The sequence below is a fragment of the Rhamphochromis longiceps genome, linkage group LG11 (assembly GCF_057381845.1).
Source record: "Rhamphochromis longiceps isolate RC_006_pf linkage group LG11, R_longiceps_female_GT1.1, whole genome shotgun sequence".
Lineage (NCBI taxonomy): Eukaryota > Metazoa > Chordata > Actinopteri > Cichliformes > Cichlidae > Rhamphochromis > Rhamphochromis longiceps.
The window spans coordinates 39,651,109-39,669,998 of NC_140567.1; the positions used below are offsets into that span (position 1 = coordinate 39,651,109).

The following is an 18,890-nucleotide window of genomic DNA, read 5'->3' on the forward strand; positions in this document are numbered from 1 at the left end:
CGGCGGGAGCTTTGAAACTCCAGGCAGGAAACAGTCGGAGGACGGTTGGAGCTCCGCTGCGGTTTCTGTGTTTTTAACCGAGACTTTGGGACACATTCGGGCACCGAGAGGACCCGGACCGGGACACCGAGACACCCGCAACGACCCGACACAGACCCGGGAGACCGAGAGGGGGGACAACATGGCGGATTTAGCCGCGAACGGCCACTGTGAGTGTCGGTCAGAGAGTCCGGAATGACCGCAGCGTCAATCAGATTCATATGTAATTAACTCGGTGTCACACTCCGTGATTTTCTGCGTCTGTGGGGTTAATTCAAAGGAGCTGACCTCAGTGCTGCTGCTTGCAGCTGTACCGATCAGCTACAGCATTAAAACCACCACAGGTGAGTCACCTGTCACAGGTCAGGTGATCGATGGACACTTGTCCAGGTGGACTCCTTATGATCCGGGTCTCAGTCTAAGATCTAAGGGCGTTTTCCCGCATGCGGTGTTCTGGTTCACCTGCACAGGTGGACACCGCTGGTGTGAAACAACCTGTGGAGGAGGCATTCTCGGTCTGGTTAGTTTACGGCGTGATGATGTCATAGGTTTGGGGAAAAAAAAGACCCGTAGCCCCACGTGCTGCAGTTTTTCTGTGTGAAAAAACAAACCAAAGTTTGCAAGACTTTAATGAAATGACGTGTTTACAGTCACTTCAAGACAATAAGAGCAACGCGCCGAACCAGTGAAGCAATGTGCAATAAAGTTTCACGGGTTAAATGTCAATCGTATATCTTTCACCTCTGTAATGTTCTGGATATTTATAACCGAGCGTTTGTGAATATTAGAGCAATTTCTTATGTTTGTAACTTTATAATATGAGAGGACGGTCCCTTGTGGCTCCTCTGTGATTGGGATCAGAGTCAAGCAGCCTTTGTAAGACTCGGAGTTTACGTCAAATATTATTACTGCTTTCTGAGCTCACTGGTTTACCTCCCACCTGACCATGTCAGACTTACCTGAAGAAGATTCCAGGTCAAAGGTCCTCAGCAGCCTGCTGTCATCAGTTTCAATAAAACTTCTTAAAGTGATGAAGATGGTTCCCGGGAACATCAGCCTGCATCTGGATGAAGACGCGTTTGTAACGTGTGAGGAAGCTTCAGCTGCTTCAGACCGATTCAAAGATTGTGGATCAAACGTGCGTCACGTCCTCCATCATCATCAGCCCGAGCTCACCCCAAAGAGCTCCAGACCTCGAAACACGGCAGACCTTCATCACCTACGGGACTGTAAACTGATGATGGCAGGAAGCTGAATATTCCACACTTCCTGTGAGAAGACTATTTTTGAGCTGGAATTTTTTTCAGGTGTGAGGGAAGCATCAGGAGTGCAGCTGGTTTTAATGACGTGACTCAGTGTTTTTGTCTGTAACTTGGTGCTGATCACATTCATTGATAAAGATGATCGATCATCCAGGTAAGGAAAAGTTGCTTCTGTTCATCTGAAGCGTTTTCAGAGGGAGAAATGTTTCACCACCATCATCATCAGGTGATATCTTTAATATTGGTCCCGGAACTGACCCCATGGCCTGTCGTTGGTCAGCTGATGAGGGTGAAACGCTTCTCCCACTTCAGACGAACACAGTCGACCTTTTGTAATCAACAGTTTGATCTGATGTAGTGTTAGAAACGGGCTCAGCGTCATCTAAACAAACTGAGAGCACAATATTGATCTGCGGTTAAAGGAGTGACACGGGTGTGATGTCATGTTTCCTGGCGTGTTGCAGATGAGCGTCTGACCGCCGAGCAGATGGACGAACAGAGGATCCAGAATGTGGCCTATCAGTACCTGTGCAGGCTGGAGGAGGCCAAGAGGTCAGTGACCTGGACCAGGAGCACCTTAAGTGTTTGCTCACTTTTGTTAACAGAACCAGTTTCTTCTTCAGGTGGATGGAGGCATGTCTGGGGGAGGAGCTTCCTGCTCCCACAGAGCTGGAGGAGGCGCTGAGGAACGGCGTTATTCTCGCCAAACTGGGTCATCGCTTCGCTCCGAGCACTGTTCCTCAGAAGAAGATCTACGACCCGGAGCAGCTGCGATACCAGGTCACGACACACACCAGCTAGAACCAGTCTGATCCGGTCTACCGCTCTTTGGGGGGCGGGGTTATTGATCAACTCGATGATCAGCTCTGTATTGATCCCTGCAGGCTGTCGGTCTTCAGTTCCGCCACACTGACAACATCAACCACTGGAGAAACGCCATGACGGCACTTGGGCTGCCGGCGGTCAGTGAACACATCGACGGATCATAGTATCGATTAGCCGATTGGTTTGAAGCTGGGCTGATCACCTGTTGTTGTTTCCAGATCTTCCATCCTGAAACGACCGACGTGTACGACAAGAAGAACATGCCGAGAGCGGTGTACTGCATCCACGCGCTCAGGTACGCCTCGTTGCTCGTCTGATCACCTATCCTCTGTGCCGCCTCTCACTTGTGCTCACCTGTGCTCACGTCTCTCTGCAGCCTGTACCTGTACAGACTCGGTTTGGCCCCACAGATTCACGACCTGTATGGAAAGGTCAAGTTCACAGGTAAACGCCACATAGGTAACTAATAATTTGGGATTAGTTTGGCTTTAGTGTACTTTCACAGAAGTTGGTGCTGGGAAGGTTTGGAAGGGGCTTTGACACCCGGGGGGTGGGTGCTACAGTACTGGGTGTTGGACCAATCACGGTCAATTTTGCTGACCTGTAACTTTGTTCAGAGGAAGAGATCAACAACATGAAGCTGGAGCTCGACAAATACGGGATCCAGATGCCCGCCTTCAACAAGATCGGAGGAATCCTGGCCAATGAGCTGTCAGTGGACGAGGCTGCAGGTAGGACCAGACTCTGATTGGCTGATAGCGGATGGAGCTACAGGATAGGAACAGACTGATTGGCTGCTGGGGGTACTGACCCTGCATTCTGCCAACAGTCCACGCGGCGGTGGTAGCCATTAATGAGGCCGTGGACCAAGGGGATGTGGGTGTGACGGCGGTGGCTCTGAGGAACCCCGCTGCTCTCCTCACTGACCTGCAGGAGGCGTTGATGAGCGTCTACCAGGAGATTCTGCAACGAGCGAGGAGGAGGAAGGCTGAACGGGCCGCCGGCGGGGTAAGACATTGATTGGTTAAAGAGATTTGTGTCCGTCCAGTCAGGTGAGCAGACTGTTGACGTGTGTGTTCGTGCGTGTGTGTCAGCAGGCTGTGGCAGAGGACAAAGACATGTACGAGGAGTATCTGACTCAGAGGGAGATCCAGGACCACATCAGTGCCGTCAATGGTGAGAAATAAGCCCCTCCCCCTGTTCTGATGGCATTAATGCTGGTATTGATGACCTAACGATTATGTCACTGTGGGCGTCAGTGCGGGCAGCGGTGGAGCAGGTCGACGAGGCTCTGGATGTCGCCAACGAGCTTGCTTTGCTGTCGGCACTCCAGCTGCCGTGTTTGGCCCTCAGGGGCCTCCGTACTGACAATGGGCCCTGGTACCTGGATCAGCTTACCGCAGACCGCCAGCAGAAGGCCCAGGTAAACTAACAAGTGCGGCCCCTGACCTCTTTCTGACCTCAGTGACCTCTGACCTCTCTGTGACCTCTGACCCCAGAATCAGGGCTCTGTGGATCCTCTGGAGCATGAAGAGCTGCAGGAAGGCGTCACCGCTGCCAACCAGGAAGCTCAGAGCACGCGAAACAGTACGCCATTTTCTTCCCACGCCCGAACCAGGCTCACCTTTTGACCTCTGACCTCGCCTCAGTATGTGTGTGTGTTTGTGTGTTTCAGTGGTGGCGGCCCTCCAGAGCGTTAATGCGGCATTGCGTGGAAATGACCCCAGACGCACAGTCAGCTGCCTGATGACCTCTGACCTCCAGCTGCCTGAAGTGTTTCCGTTTGCGGCGACATTTTATCACCGAGAGCTGCAGCTGCTGCAGAGGCAGACGGCACAGGTGCAACACCGGGTTTACCTGGAGATGAGTGACAGCGTCACTCAGGGGTGGATCTAGAAGGGTGGCATCGGGTGGCAAGTGCCACCCTAGTTTTGCATGTGACAGTGTTGTTTATTAAAATAAGACAGCATTAACAGTTTGAGCATAGTTACAGTCAACAGTGAATATAAATGCTAAAACTGAATATATTGCATAGTGTCCCCCCCTGCACCAGTAACAAATGGTTCAGCCCATAGCAGGACCGGCTTTTTCCTTGTATTCAGTAGCAAGCGATGCTTATGATTGTGCCAGAGCACATTTTGAACAACACCATGGGAATTTCAGATTTCACACAGGTGGGTGGATGTTACACTGTGGAAATGGAAGGAAGGTGAGAGTTATTAACCCTCTGGGGTCCACGCACACGCTGCACCTCCAAATCAAACGACTGATTTAAGATGACACCGCAATAAGCTGCAGCCACGCTGAGTCTTTCAGCCCGTGTTGAAGTTTGGACTTCAAAGTTTTTAATTTTAATTACAGGCCAGTAAATCCAGAGTTATGAAAAAAATATATATGAGCCATATATATTTCTAAATACTGTCGTCACGTTTTTTGTGTTTAAAAACAAAAAATGTTTTCTAAGGACAACACGAAAATGGTAAAGAAAGGGGGGGGGAGCCTCTTTCCTATTGGTGGAAAAATGTACCATGTCGACCAATTAATGTCACAAAGGCACATTGCAATGTAAACACTGTCACCAACTAGTGCAGGGCGATATGACCAAAAATATTTATCACGATATACATTTGAAAATCTGCGATAACGATATGACTGACGATATAATTGACACGAGACAAAATACTTTACAACTCCACAACTTTATTAGTGCAAAAAAACCATCAATCTATCTTCACTTAAACAAGCAGCTGTTTATGTGCATTAAAGTTATATAAACATTTAACAGTGCAAATGCAAACTCCTCGCTGACAGTTTAACCAAAAGGCATTTCCAGTGGAAACTGGCCGACATATCCTCAGCATCACCATGTATAACATCCACAACACTTAAAAAGAGGTCATACACACACAATACCCTGCCGTTGTCTTTACGCTGTCTAGACTCTGACTCCTTTAAAAAGCAGCTGAAGACATTTTTATACAAACGGGCTTTTAATTAATTTTAACTTGTATGTCTGATCTTATTGTAAAGCACTTTGTGATTTTTATCTGTGAAATGTGCTATATAAATAAATTTTACTTAATATTACCGTATTAACTAAAAGTATGTTGAAGCACAGTACGTATCACTCCGCGAGGCTCCGCCTACGACAGCCGTAACGCTCCGGCAATCCATCAAGCGGTGCGGCTTCGTAGCTTAGCAAAGTCGTACTGAAACATCTGACAGATTTTCGAGCGCCGTGCACATAAAATCGTTTCGAGGTCAGTAAACACAACCAGAGTTCATACATAAGGCACACGGGATTATAAGGGGCTCTGTCGACTTTCAGACAAATCAAAGGATTGATTTTAAGTGCGCCGTATTTTCCAAACAACGCGGTAATAACGACGGCCCGCTAGCATGCGCTACCAAAAATAGTGCTCATTTTCTTATCGTTGCCCAACATTACACCGGTATCACCGTGAACGGTATGATATGACCCAGCACTGTCACCAAGTAGAAAACCAGCGGAGTGATACACCTCCTGTTGTCAGGCCTGCAGGTTTATCCCTGTGCTGTTCTCCTGTCTTGTGGTGGACAAACAATTTCTTTTTACTGTCACACATAATTTGTGGGGCATCTTATTGCGACACCTGATTTTAGTTTTAGTAATATTTTTAAATGGTTGTACAAAATAAAAATAAAAAAACGGCAGGTGTATTGGCTGCATTTTTTAGATAAATAGTTGTATATGTTTACAAAATGTACAATTTATATTTACATTTCAAGTTATAAGAATAATTTACTCAACATGTCTGTTTTTTTGTTTACAGTAAAAAAGATACTACTAGGATTTGAAGTTTGTGTGATTTCAGATCAGTTGTGTTAACACAGTATGTCAATGAAAAAACAACTAAATTCAGACACGTGAGGTCAAGCTGAAAAGAATGATACCAAACAAAGAGGGGAAAAAATAAAATGGCACAATTTGAAGGTGAAATACAAACGTGAAATCAAAAGAAGTCAAAAATGACCGGTTATATTTTGGGCCTCAGAGGGTTAATCCAACAAATCATGAAAAATTAGGTTTAGATTTTTGTGCATGACAGTGCAGATTTCTGACATTTTGTGTAATTTAAGCTGTAACGATTTTACCTTTTTTTTTTTCTAACAATAAACAGTGAAACTTAAGTTAGACTTGTGTTGGTAAATGAACCGCCCCATGTGGTGTAGCTTTCTGGATCGTATACTTACAGCGTTACATCTTTATTTATTATCCAGGCTATACAGTACATAACATCACATGTTTTATGTCACTAAAGTGTTTAATTATGGGGGCTACAGAAAATAATTAAGTTATGGACTATATTTCTATGAAAAACGTGTATACTTACTGCATTTGCATCATTTTAACCATATGTAACCACCTGCATGTGTGTCTGTGAAGGTTCTCAGTCATCGTGGTCAAAGGAGCTTGCAAAGAAAAGCGTCTGGACTTCTTTAAGTTACTTGAAGACGTTTCACCTCTCATCCGAGAAGCTTCTTCAGTTCTGAACTGAAGAAGCTTCTTCAGTTCAGAACTGAAGAAGCTTCTTCAGTTTATATAATGACATAATGTCAATGAAGCTTCTTCAGTTCAGAACTAATGAAGCTTCTTCAGTTCAGAACTGAAGAAGCTTCATTGACACTGTCACTGTCATTCAGCTGGCACTTCCTGTTGTCTCCTCCAGGGAGAGCTGCAGGAGGAGGAGCTCTTTGTTGCCGTGGAGATGCTGTCAGCCGTTGTTCTCATCAATCAGGGTCTGGAGGCGGGACACCTACAGCAGTTCAGCTCCTCATTGGTCAGTTCGTCTGCAGGGCTCTCCGATGTAGAGCCCGCCCTGCTCGACAGGTACCGCCTCTTACCCATTTACCTGCTGATGATGTCACTGTTGATAATGACGTCCCTGTTGATGATGTCACTGTCGTACAGGTACTTTGAGACTCTGGCTGGTGTGAAACAACAGGTGGGCCGAGACCTGCTTACCTGGAACCAGCTGCAGGAAGGAATCGCCGCTGTGAACGGCTCGGCGCAGGACGAACAACAGCGTACGACAACGCGATGACATCGTTACAAACACACAATGATGTCATTATAAACAACAAACATTAACTTCTTTGAATTCTGTTGAGCTGACACTGCGACCTCTGACCCCTGTGACCCTCAGAGCTCCTGGCTGTCGGCCTAATAAACAAGGCCGTGATGAGCGGAGACCCTCAGCGGCTTATCTCCGCCCTGTTGCTGCCCTCCTGTGGCGTGGACGAGGTTTCACCTGCCAATGCCTGCAAGTACCTGACCCTGCTGAGCCAAGCCAGGCAGATCAAAGCTCAGGTAACTGCTCAGGTGTAACTGCACAGGTAACCGAGCCATCACCTCAACAGCCCCTCAGAACTGTGACTTTAGTCTTTATCATGACCCTCTGGAGGTAGAATCCAGGTGAGGTTTAAACTTTCAGTCACAGGTCCCCCTCCTGTCCAACCAGGTGAGCAGAGACCCGGGAGCCGAGCTGTGGTTGGCTGATATCCAGGAGGCCGTGAGGATGGCCAATCAGCAGAGTCAGAGAGCTCTAAAGTGTGAGTCACAGATTCATTTACCTGCACAAGTAACCACACCTGTTCAGTTTTTAAGCATGTGGGTTAGAAACGATCAGAGGCTGGACCGCCATCGTTTGTGTTTGATGATATTCGTGATCATTGCGACGCACCTGCGGCGCTTTGTGTCAGACGGAGGAAGGTTGTGAGAGCGAAACGTCTTCATCTTACCTGTTAGCTGTCAGCAGTGACATCACTGAAGGTGTGCTGGGAGACAGGTGTGAACATCGCTCCGAGTTGCACAAGAAGAAACGACTAACGGACAGAACTTCCTGTCAGCGTGTTCATTATTGATCCGTGTGTTGATTATTGGTTGTGTGTCCGTCAGTGTGTCTGTCCGTTGCCGCGGTGAATCAGGCCGTAAAGGAGAACAGGGCGAAGCAGACGCTGCGGGTGCTGTCTCTGCCGGAGGCGGAGCTTCACGGAGTTCTACCTGACTGTGCTGCAGAATATCAGAGAGAGCTGAGCGCCCTGATGACACGCCGCACACGCACAGGTGAGAGAGAGAGAGACACACACACACACACACACACACAGAGAATCACGTGTGTGTGTGTGTTCAGGAGATAACCGCAGTCAGTGGGTTCGAGTCCGCCTGCAGGACGGCTCCGTTCATTTCTTCCACCTGAGCAGACTGGAGGGCAGCTGGGAGCGGCCCCCCGGCTTCGTGCACAACAGCGTCTTCTTGGATCGCCACGACATACAGGTGAGACACACCTGAGGCTTACCTGCTCACTTCCTTGTCAAACCAGAACAGTGTTTCTGTGCTTGGAAAGTTTGATTGGCTACAAGCTCGCTGTGCCACTTTCCCCCCCTGCAGGAAGTGGTCAGCAGCGTTTCGGCCCAGTACAGTCGCGGCGTGCTGTGGCGGAACAGCGAGGCCCTCGTCGTTCGCCTGCAGGCGCTCTGTCGAGGCTTCCTGATCAGATGGCGGATGACGGCACGACGTCACTTCCTGATGAATCAGATGGCCGCCGTCGTTGTCATCCAGGTGAGCATGAGCCCCCTTGGAGAGCTGAGGCTCGTCTGGGAGCTACAGGTGTGTCACAGGTGTGCTCTGCTCTGTTCAGTCTCACTGGAGGAGGTTCGTCGAGCAGAGGGTCTACAGACGGCGCCTGCAGTTCCTCTACATGAACTGGAGAGCTGTCGTCAAGGTAACAGCTGCTGTTCCTAATCATGTGACTGAGATTAGATTAGCAGGTGCAGCTCACCTGATGAGCGTTATTCACGTCGTCCGCTTGTGTGAACAGATCCAGGCGTTTGCGAGGATGTGGTTGGCGAGGAGACGATATTGCGCTCGGCTGAGTTTCTTCAGACGTAACGTGAGTTGTTTTTTGTTAACGTTGTCTGTTTTATTGAGAAAGCAGTCGAACATAACAGTAGTTTGACTTTTTACAGTCTTTGCTTTTTTAAACTTGTAATTGAAAAGAGAAAAAAAACAAAGAGAAAAAAGAGAACGAAAGAAACACACGGGTAGGTAAGTCAGCATCTTAATATTGAAATGGGAATTCAACTCAGGGCTTCAACGTAAAGAAAATCATGGTTCATAAAAATGAACCATGATTTTAAGTTTTGATCAAAATCATTTCTGACCTGTAGATATCTAAAGAAGTCATCTCAGCCTAAATCATGTTTCTCCTTAAGAATTCAAAGCTTTGGCATATACCTTTATACCTTTTGAAATCCTCTTGAATCTATTATCGTACTGATTCGGGGTAAAATCTGAATCATATGCACACAATCTTAAAACCTTGGAGGCATTTTCCAAACTGCAGATTCTGATTACTTCTTTCAGAGCAGATGTCATTATTTGGGTGCGTCTGCCATGTGTATTTTATTCTGTAACTTTATGTCCGATATTAAAGCTGTAACTGGTTTTCCTTTAACTATTGTTCCTTCAACATCTTTATATCAGTGGTCTTAGCTGTGCAGTAATATTCTCGTAGACAGGGAAGCCCACGACCTCCGTTTTCTTTCTTTAGTTGGGGCGTTTATATTTAACCGTTCCAGATGTGTTTTGAGAACATCGTATCCACCACACAGTTTGTGGTATTAGTAATCGGTAAAGACTGAAACAAATACAGCAGTCGGGGAAGAATATTTAATCTGATTCGATCCTGGAGTGTATGGTATTCCATCTTTGTCTGATTGTATAGGTTCGTTTAGCGGGGCGTAGTTGGCATTGAACATTTTGGTGAGGTCACGATGTATTACCACCCATAGGTACCTAATTCTGTCTGCATCTCACTTCCATTTATAGCGATTCTTAATTTCGACTGGTGGTTCATAGTTTAAAGTTAATACTTAACCTTATACTCTGATAACATTTCCATGGTTTGGGGGAGTGCCTGTGAGGGATAGGATATCGTTAATAGTAAGTTGTCGGCAAATAGTGCTGATTTCTGTTCCCCTCCTGCTGTTCTTTCTCCAGTTATATCCTGTCTCTGCCTGATCCACTGACTTAATGGTTCTACAAACAAATGGTAAATGGTAAATGGCCTGTATTTATATAGCGCTTTACTAGTCCCTAAGGACCCCAAAGCGCTTTACACATCCAGTCATTCACACATTCACACACACATTCACACACTGGTGATGGCAGCTACATTGTAGCCACAGCCACCCTGGGGCGCACTGACAGAGGCGAGGCTGCCGGACACTGGCGCCACCGGGCCCTCTGACCACCACCAGTAGGCAACGGGTGAAGTGTCTTGCCCAAGGACACAACGACCGAGACTGTCCAAGCCGGGGCTCGAACCGGCAACCTGCCGACAACAAACAAAGCAAAAAGCAGTGGTGAAATACTGCAGCCCTGTCGTGTCCCGCCTTCCAATATAAATGGTTCAGCGAGGTCTCCATTGATTTTGATTTTAGCTGTTGGATTATTGTATAGCCCTGAAATAATATCAATTACGGATTTATCAAAACCAAAATTCTCAAGCACCTTATATAAAAAGGACCACCTCACTGAAACGCCTTCTCAGCATCTAAACTTAACACTAAGGTCTAATTTTTGTTTATCGACCTGCCTCGTTATGTGCCAAACCTTTCTGATGTTGTCCTGTTTCTGTTCGATCATTATGTATTAACCCAGGTAATATTGTTTCTAGTCTCTTAGAGATGATGGGTGTGAACAACTTGTGATCAATATTCAGGATGGTTACTACATTCTAGTTTATAGTAACGTGAGTTTTGCTGATGTCACTCTCACATGACTCGTGGACTCAGATACTCTCAGCATCTCATCAAGATCCACCTGTGGGGTCCTGATGCAGTACGTAGGACGGTGTGTACAACTGCGTCAGCCAGTCAGACAAAATCTCCTGTTTCCACAGTAACGGTTTGTGTCCACAGGTGGGCGCCGTCGTAAAGATCCAGGCCTTCTTCAGAGCTAACCGAGCTCGCGAGCAGTACAGGATGCTTGGTGAGTTCACAGATGCCTCTGATTGGTCAAGCTGCCGTGTCATCGATGACTCATTAATAAGACCTCTTCCCCCTCACCTGTTTTAGTGCACTCGGCCACTCCCCCTCTATCTGTGGTCAGGAAGTTCGTTCACCTCCTCGACCTCGGGGATGGTGACATCAGAGAGGAGGCGGAGCTGCTGCGTCTGAGGGAGGAGGTGGTGAGAAGCATTCGCTTCAACCGACAGCTGGAGGCCGACCTGGACCTGATGGACCTGAAGATTGGGCTGCTGGTCCGCAACCGTGCTACGCTGCAGGTACGGCCCCGCCACCTCAGCTCATCGACACACACACACACACACACACACACACACACACACACACACACACTGATTGGCTCCTTGTTGTCCTCGTTAACAAAGCGCCGTCTGTGAACAGGAAGTGGTGTCTCACTGTAAGAAACTAACGAAGAAGAACAAGGAGCAGCTGTCAGACATGATGGATGTGGAGAGGAGTAAAGGCCTGAAGGCTCTGAGCCGAGACAGGAGGGAGAGACTGGAGGCCTACCAGCACCTCTTCTACCTGCTGCAGGTAAAAGGCACACCTGCCCGCCGCTCGCTCACCTCAAGCTGACCTGAGCAGGTCCATGGCATCACATTACTGTACCTGCCTGATTCGTGCAGTCATCTCTGCTTCACCAACAAGGCAGGGGCTCCACCTGGTGGTGATATTGTGCAACTGCAAGTGGAACAGACGATACATTATATCTGCAGCTGGCCATTTATTTTGTGTGTGTGTGTGTGTGTGTGTGTGTGTGTGTGTGTGTGTCAGACACTGCCCCTGTACCTGGCTCAGCTGATCTTCCTGATGCCTCAGAGTCGCTCCACCTCCTTCATGGAGATGGTGGTGTTCAGTCTGTTTAACTATGGCTCCGACCGCCGCGAGGCCTTTCTGCTGCTGCAGCTCTTCACAGAAGCGCTCCGCTATGAGATCAGGTAACGATGATGTCACTGCACCTGTGTCTGAGCAGTAACGTGTTGTCACTGCTTACCTGTGTGTGTGATGTCAGGCTGAAGGTGGAGCAGCCCCAGGACGTGATCACAGGAAACCCCACCGTCATCAGGATGTTGGTAAACTTCTACCGCCATGCTCGTGGTCAAAACGCCCTGCGCGAGGTGCTGGGTCCAGCTCTACAGGACGTCCTGCAGGACCGCACGCTCAGCATCAGGACCGACCCCGTGGACGTCTACAAGACCTGGATCAACCAGACCGAGACGCAGACCGGACACAAGAGGTCAGAGCGCGTCTCTCCTGCGTTGCGCGTCTCTCCTGCGTTGCGCGTCTCACTTCTATTGTGCGTCTCACCTGTCTCACCAGCTCGCTGCCCTATGAGGTTTCTCCCGAAGACGCTCTGGCTCAGCCTGAAGTCCAGAGACGCATCGACATCTCCATCATCAACCTGAAGAACCTGACGGACAGAGTCCTCAAAGCCATCACCGCCAGCCTCCACAAGCTGCCGTACGTGTCTGCCTGCTGCTGCACCTCGCGTCACCAGTCTCTTCTTTGCTAAACGGTTCTGTGTTGTTGCAGGTATGGTCTGCGTTACACCGCCAAGGTCCTCAGAGACGCCCTGAAGGCAAAGTTTCCTGAAGCCGGTGAGGACGAGCTCTACAAGGTGAGAACACAGATCAACACACCTGAATCACACGATTAGTTCATTACCAGGCCTCTGGAGAATTCAAGACATGTAGAGGAGGTCATTTAGTCATTTAAAGCAGCTGTGTTGGATCAAGGATGCATCTAAAGCCTGCAGGACTCCAGGCCTGGAGTTGGACACCTGTGCTGCAGGTGATGAAGGTGGGCTGTGTTTCACGTGAATTTCTGCTCCTGCTGTGCTCAGGTGAGCTCAGACTCATGATGGATGTGTGATCAGCAGATTTGGAGGTCTACAGAAATCACAGCTCGCAGGTCGGAGCTGAGATTTGATTGGTCGCTTGACGTGAAGCTTAGTCTCTGTACGGCGGCGGGTCTTGAAGTCAGAACCACGTGGCTCTGACGCCGTGACCTGAATTGAACCAATAACGCCGAGTCTGCCCTACTCCCCGCAGATCGTCGGTAACCTGGTCTACTACCGCTACATGAACCCGGCCATCGTGGCCCCGGACGGCTTCGACGTGGTGGACCGTTCGGCCGGCTCTGCTCTGCAGCCCGAACAGCGCCACATCTTGGGCTCCATTGCCCGCGTGTTGCAGCATGCCGCTGCCAACAAACACTTCCATGGAGGTGGCTACCACATCAGAGCCCTGAACCAGTACATCAGCCAGACCCACAGCAGGTTCAGGTGGGTTTCAGGTGACCTTGCTCCGTTCTGAGGTGTCGGGGAGGTGGAGGTTCTCCTGACGGTGTTGTGTGTCTCAGGAGGTTCCTGCAGTCCGTCTGCGACGTTCCTGAACCGGAGGACAGATTCAGCATGGATGAGTACTCGGAGCTGCTGATCGTGAACAGACCCGTGATCTACATCTCTGTGAGCGAGCTGCTCAACACACACAAGGTCAGGAAGCTCCGCCTCCAGCTGTATCGTCATCTTTAGACCAGGTACAGGTGCGCATGCACCTGTACCTGGTCTACATAAACCCGTGAACCTCTCACATGTCTCTCTGCAGCTGCTGCTGGAGCATCAGGAGGTTTTGTGCCCGGACCCCTCAGACCCCCTCGGCCTGATTCTGAAGGATCTCGGTCCGGTTCCCGGCCTGCAGGAACTCATCGGTACAGCCAACCGATGCTCTGCTGTTGCCATCCGGTCTGAGCCGGTCAGAGTCTGACTGTTTTCTGTCCTTCAGGTGAGTCCGCGGCTGATCCAGGATCAGACTCTCAGAGTAGCAAGATGGAGGTCTCTCTGACCCTGACCAACAAGTTTGACATCTTCGACGATGCCAACAACACACCGGACCCCAGAGGACTTCTGCTCAGGTAACCCCGCCTCTAAGCCATTAGCCTCACCTGCTCAGTGTCTGTCAGTTTGTTTACCTGAACATTAAAGAAGAACCCGGTGTTCACAGAAAACATTTGTTTTGTTTTTCCCAGCACCAAGCAGCTGATCATCGATGTCATCAGGACGCAGTCAGGTGACTCTCTGCGTGACATCCTGAGGACGACACCGTCACGCGACCAGGTAAAACTCGCACTAATAGGTTGGTTGGTGACTGGCACCCGCTGCAGTCTTGATGTCTAGAGATGGCACGATACCACTTTTTCATGACCGATATCATAAATTTTGATATCTGTCGATACCGATATGAATCCGATAGTGTATTTTATAATCAATAAAACGTTTTTTTATTATCATATCATACCGTTCACGGTGATACCGGTGTAATGTTGGGCAACGATAAGAAAATGAAACATGGCGATAGAATATGGGTAAAACGTGCATGCGCTGTGCCTTTGTTTACATACGCACATGGCGGCGACGCAGAACGAGAAGAGTGAAAGCGGATCGTTGAATGAAACGATGAACCAGAACTGGTTTGTAAAAATGCTGCAGCTTCACTGGTGTGGAACTGGTTTAGCTTTCGTCCGTCAGATACACAACAAAGCACTATTTTTGGTAGCGCATGCTAGCGGGCCGTCGTTATTACCGTGTTGTTTGGAAAATACGGCGCACTTAAAATCATCCTTTGATTTGTCTGAAAGTCGACAGAGCCCCTTATAATCCCGTGTGCCTCATGTATGAACTCTGGTTGTGTTTACTGACCTCGAAACGATTTTATGTGCACGGCGCTCGAAAATCTGTCAGATGTTTCAGTACGACTTTGCTGAGCTACGAAGCCGCACCGCTTGATGGATTGTCGGAGCGTTACGGCTATCGTAGGCGGAGCCTCGCGGAGTGATACGTACTGTGCTTCAGCATAATGTTACCGTGCTGTGTGTATAACCTCTTTTTAAGTGTTGTGGATGTTATACATGGTTATGCTGAGGATATGCCTTTTGGTTAAACTGTCAGTTTGCACTGTTAAATGTTTAGATAACTTTAATGCAGATAAAAAACAGCTGCTTGTTTAAGTGAAAATACTTTGACGTTTTTTTTTTTTTTTTTTTGTTTTTTGCACTAATAAAGTTGTGGAGTTGTAAAGTATTTTGTCTTGCATCAATTATATCGTCAGTTATATCGTTATCGCAGATTTTCAAATGTATATCGTGATAAATATTTTTGGTCATATCGCCCTGCTCTAGAACCACCCCCCACCCTCCACCTCATGATGCTTAAACGACGCAATCAACCTAAATTTAATGCACGTGTAAAAAACATAAAATAAAATAAAAAATGCACAGAAATAAATTATTTTTCAAGAATAATTAAATAGATTCAACATCTTTCTTCAACAGAACTGCAGACTGCACAGATGGTATCTTCCCAAAGGGAAAAAGTACTATAGCTTACTAGAGTATATTAGACTTACTATAGTTACTATATACAGTAATGGACTTCTATATATTTTACATCAGATTAAAACGTTGGGTGTAAGATTCAGATAATTATTTATTAAAAGCTAGACATGACAATGAGAAAGAAAAGTATGTCTTTGTGCCCCTTTTCCCTGTTCATGCCCTATCGGCCCCCCTGGCTAAACTTTGCTAGATCCGCCCCTGCACAGTTACAGCCATCAGCTGTAGAAAAAGATCCTCGAGTAGAAAGTAATATTAAATACATTTTAACAACAGCTCATCAAGCTTAAACGTGCTGCTGTTGTTCAGCCGCTGGTTTCCTCTTTCAACCAGACCGCCGAAAGGTCTCGCACGCCACAGCGCTATATCATGTGACGCACACTGCTCTGACGTGCTACGGTTATGAGCCAAGTTACGCCATGTCGCAAGTTTTGTGAGGTGCTTTTGGGATATTTAATGGATCGGATTTCATTTTTTATTTCTCTCTGATATCCGATCCAGTATTTTAGGTCCGTATCGGACCGACACGGATACGTAATATCGGATCGGCCCATCTCTAATGATGTCATCTGATCTCTTCAAACAGGAAGTGTGTCACGATTGGCTGATGCAGCGCCGCGCCCAGCAGGATGCTCGGACTCCTGAGAAGATGAAGCGGAACCAGTCGCTGGTCGCCAATGGCAACCTGAGCCTGGAGGAGAAGAAGAGGAAGATCCTGAGGAGTCTTCGTCGTCTGGAGGGACTCGGCACCCTGAAACCGCCAGACAGCGAGAACCAGATCCTGCAGATGATCGCCAAGGTAACGAGACCTGCCTCCATCTCCTCCTATTCCAGCGTCCTCCTTCGCTACATCCTGGCATGTTTCTGGTTTTGTTTGCGGTTTTTTTTGTTCTTTTTGCCTGCATGTTTTTGAAAACGTCCCTGACTATGATGTCACTGCACGTTTCCCCACCAGGACATCCGTCAGCAACGTCTCCACCGCCAGCGCCGAGGGGCGGAGCTCCTGAAGCTCCATCAGACTCTCAGCAGCCTACAGGCTAAGAGCAGCTTCCACAGTGAGCAGGTGGACTATTACAGGCATTACATCACTTCCTGTCTGGACAACCTCACCGCCAGGTATGCACAAGCAGGTGTTTTTGGGTAACGACCTAGCATTTTTCATCTCAGGCCATTAGCATCAGATATAACTTTCTGTTCTCGGACGTGGCGGCGCCAAATGTTTAGAAGTACCGCAGCAATGAACAGTAATGGGGCGGGGCTGTGGTGACATCACACCACTGTGGTGTGAACCAGGCGTTTTCACCTCGAGAGCTGTGAGGCGGTGGGGCGGGACGAACAAACGTTTGTCACACAACAACACAAGGGATAAACTAAAGTACAACAAACAAAGTAATTCGGGAACAGGTGAGCCGAGGTTGACCACGAGCCCCGGGTACAGGAAGCTCTATCAGAGGCGCCAGAATACTAGAGCTATAAACCGTGCGTTCAAAATCTGAGTGAGGAGAAGCTCGCTGAGGTACGAGCTGAATGTTTGCATGAAAAGTTCAAACATCACCAAGAGCGTTGGCGTCACGAGCTGAGCCGGCATCCACGCTGACCTGCCATCAGCTGATCTTAAATATCCACCAACGGCTCCTGAAACAGGAAAGAGGTGCTTAGACCGCGTGTGTCCTGAAGGTGCACGTCACGAGGCTGTCAGTGAGGCGATAGGCCTGTCAGTAAGGTCCATCACTGATTGGCTTGTTCTTGCAGCAAATCGACCAATCAGAAGGCGGCAGACGGCAAAGGGAGGAACAAGCTTCCTGCTCTGAGCTACAGTGCCACCCGGCTGCACGAGAAGGGCGTTCTGCTGGAGATCGAAGACCTGCCAGTCACGCAGTGAGCGCAGAACACACAGCCGGCACACGTATGACACGCGGTGAGGACGCGTGCTCACGATCTCTCTGTTTCCAGGTTTAAGAACGTCATGTTTGAGATTGCTGCCGGGCCTGAGAGAGGAAGTTTCAAAGTAAAAGCTCGATTCCTCGGCGTGGAGATGGAGGAGTTCCTGCTCAAATACCAGGTAGGACCGAGGCCGGACCACGTCGAACCGGGCCACATAAACCAGGTGATACGAGTTTAACGTGTGTGTGTGTGTGTGTTAGGACCTGCTGCAGCTGCAGTATGAGGGCGTGGCTGTGATGAAGATGTTCAGTAAGGCCAAAGTCAATGTGAACCTCCTCATCTTCCTCCTCAACAAGAAGTTCTTCAAGAAGTGAGAGGAGCGGCACTCATACTCGGCTTCTGCGGCGAGGCCTCGTCCCACACTCCTGTCTATAAACAGGAAACTGAACGGCGTTTTATACCAAATGATCAGGATGAATCTCACTAAATTTGACTGACTTTATATCTCGCTCAGTGGGATGTCTTCATACACTCCTGTCTGTGCTGTAATCACTGAGTTAGTGCTCTGTCTGCAGCGCTGTCTTTGTTTTTATGTCTGTAAAATTTAACTAAAGTGATTCTTTTTTATTTCACGTGATATTTTTATGCATGTTTATATGATACTAATCAAACAGAGGGAGTCGTCTGTCTCCCTCTCTAACACTTTAATGGGACATCCTCTCGCTACACCTGTTTTAATATCTCACTACAGTATTTGGATGTGGTGCAGAGTGAGGCATCTTACCTCAGTGTCTCTCTTTGTATGGGAACGTGTGTTTCAGTTTAATTTGGAGGAGTGACACATCAGTGTTTTTATCCTATCTTGGTTTGTTTCTCAGGATTCAAACCACACTAAGCTGTCTTATTTTTGAAAGGTTTGACCCTTTCAGGACTCCGTAGTGGCGCATTGGTCACTGATGTCTGGTTGTAATGTTTAGCTGCACTGAGCTGTGACCAATCAATACCAGCTGATCAATGCCTGTAAATATTTCCTGTCATTTCCTTTTTCTTTTGTCTTTGCTACAATAAATAAACATGAACATTTCAGTCATTATTTCTATTTTTAATTTAAAAGTTAAAAGACTAAGAGTGCGAGTGCGTGTAAAAACTGATGATGGCCACGAACAAGCTGAATGTTGCTTCTTTTTTTTTTTTTTTTTTTCCTGAGATGTCATACACTTTGGATTCTAGCCAATCATTTTACGTTTCCGAGGATAGTAGGCGGGCCCAGGTACGTAGGTTCTTTTAGAGCAGAGCTACAGATTAAAAATGCCCAAGGCGAAGCGGTCAAAAGTCTGGCTGTACTTCACAGCAAAATATGCAAACTCAGCAGCAACAAGTGCTTTAAGCTGATACTGTGATACTGTCAAAGGAGGTCACACC

At 47.9% G+C, this 18,890-nt stretch overlaps 1 protein-coding gene across 3 annotated transcripts; it reads left to right on the top strand.

The window, feature by feature from the left end:
• Positions 1–23: 23 nt before the first annotated feature.
• Positions 24–18,554, top strand: iqgap3 (IQ motif containing GTPase activating protein 3). 3 transcript variants are annotated; one of them, XM_085424092.1, is made up of 38 exons: positions 24–209; positions 1,766–1,853; positions 1,925–2,081; positions 2,186–2,263; positions 2,345–2,421; positions 2,503–2,570; positions 2,744–2,857; positions 2,956–3,134; positions 3,221–3,302; positions 3,386–3,549; positions 3,626–3,713; positions 3,802–3,965; positions 6,836–6,996; positions 7,078–7,193; positions 7,313–7,476; positions 7,628–7,718; positions 8,065–8,232; positions 8,300–8,442; positions 8,557–8,727; positions 8,807–8,890; positions 8,987–9,058; positions 11,091–11,160; positions 11,247–11,455; positions 11,577–11,729; positions 11,970–12,133; positions 12,208–12,432; positions 12,516–12,656; positions 12,729–12,813; positions 13,247–13,479; positions 13,557–13,689; positions 13,802–13,904; positions 13,979–14,108; positions 14,223–14,310; positions 16,171–16,383; positions 16,540–16,700; positions 17,337–17,462; positions 17,538–17,646; positions 17,729–18,554. In XM_085424092.1, the coding sequence occupies exons 1-38, from the start codon at positions 182–184 to the stop codon at positions 17,840–17,842; spliced, it is 4,914 nt and encodes a 1,637-aa protein (XP_085280218.1). In that variant the 5' UTR covers positions 24–181; the 3' UTR covers positions 17,843–18,554. The 3 variants fall into 3 exon arrangements, with proteins under 3 accessions (XP_085280218.1, XP_085280220.1, XP_085280221.1); XM_085424094.1 differs by having other exon boundaries at positions 3,224–3,302; XM_085424095.1 differs by lacking the exon at positions 24–209 and adding an exon at positions 235–1,455.
• Positions 18,555–18,890: the final 336 nt, after the last annotated feature.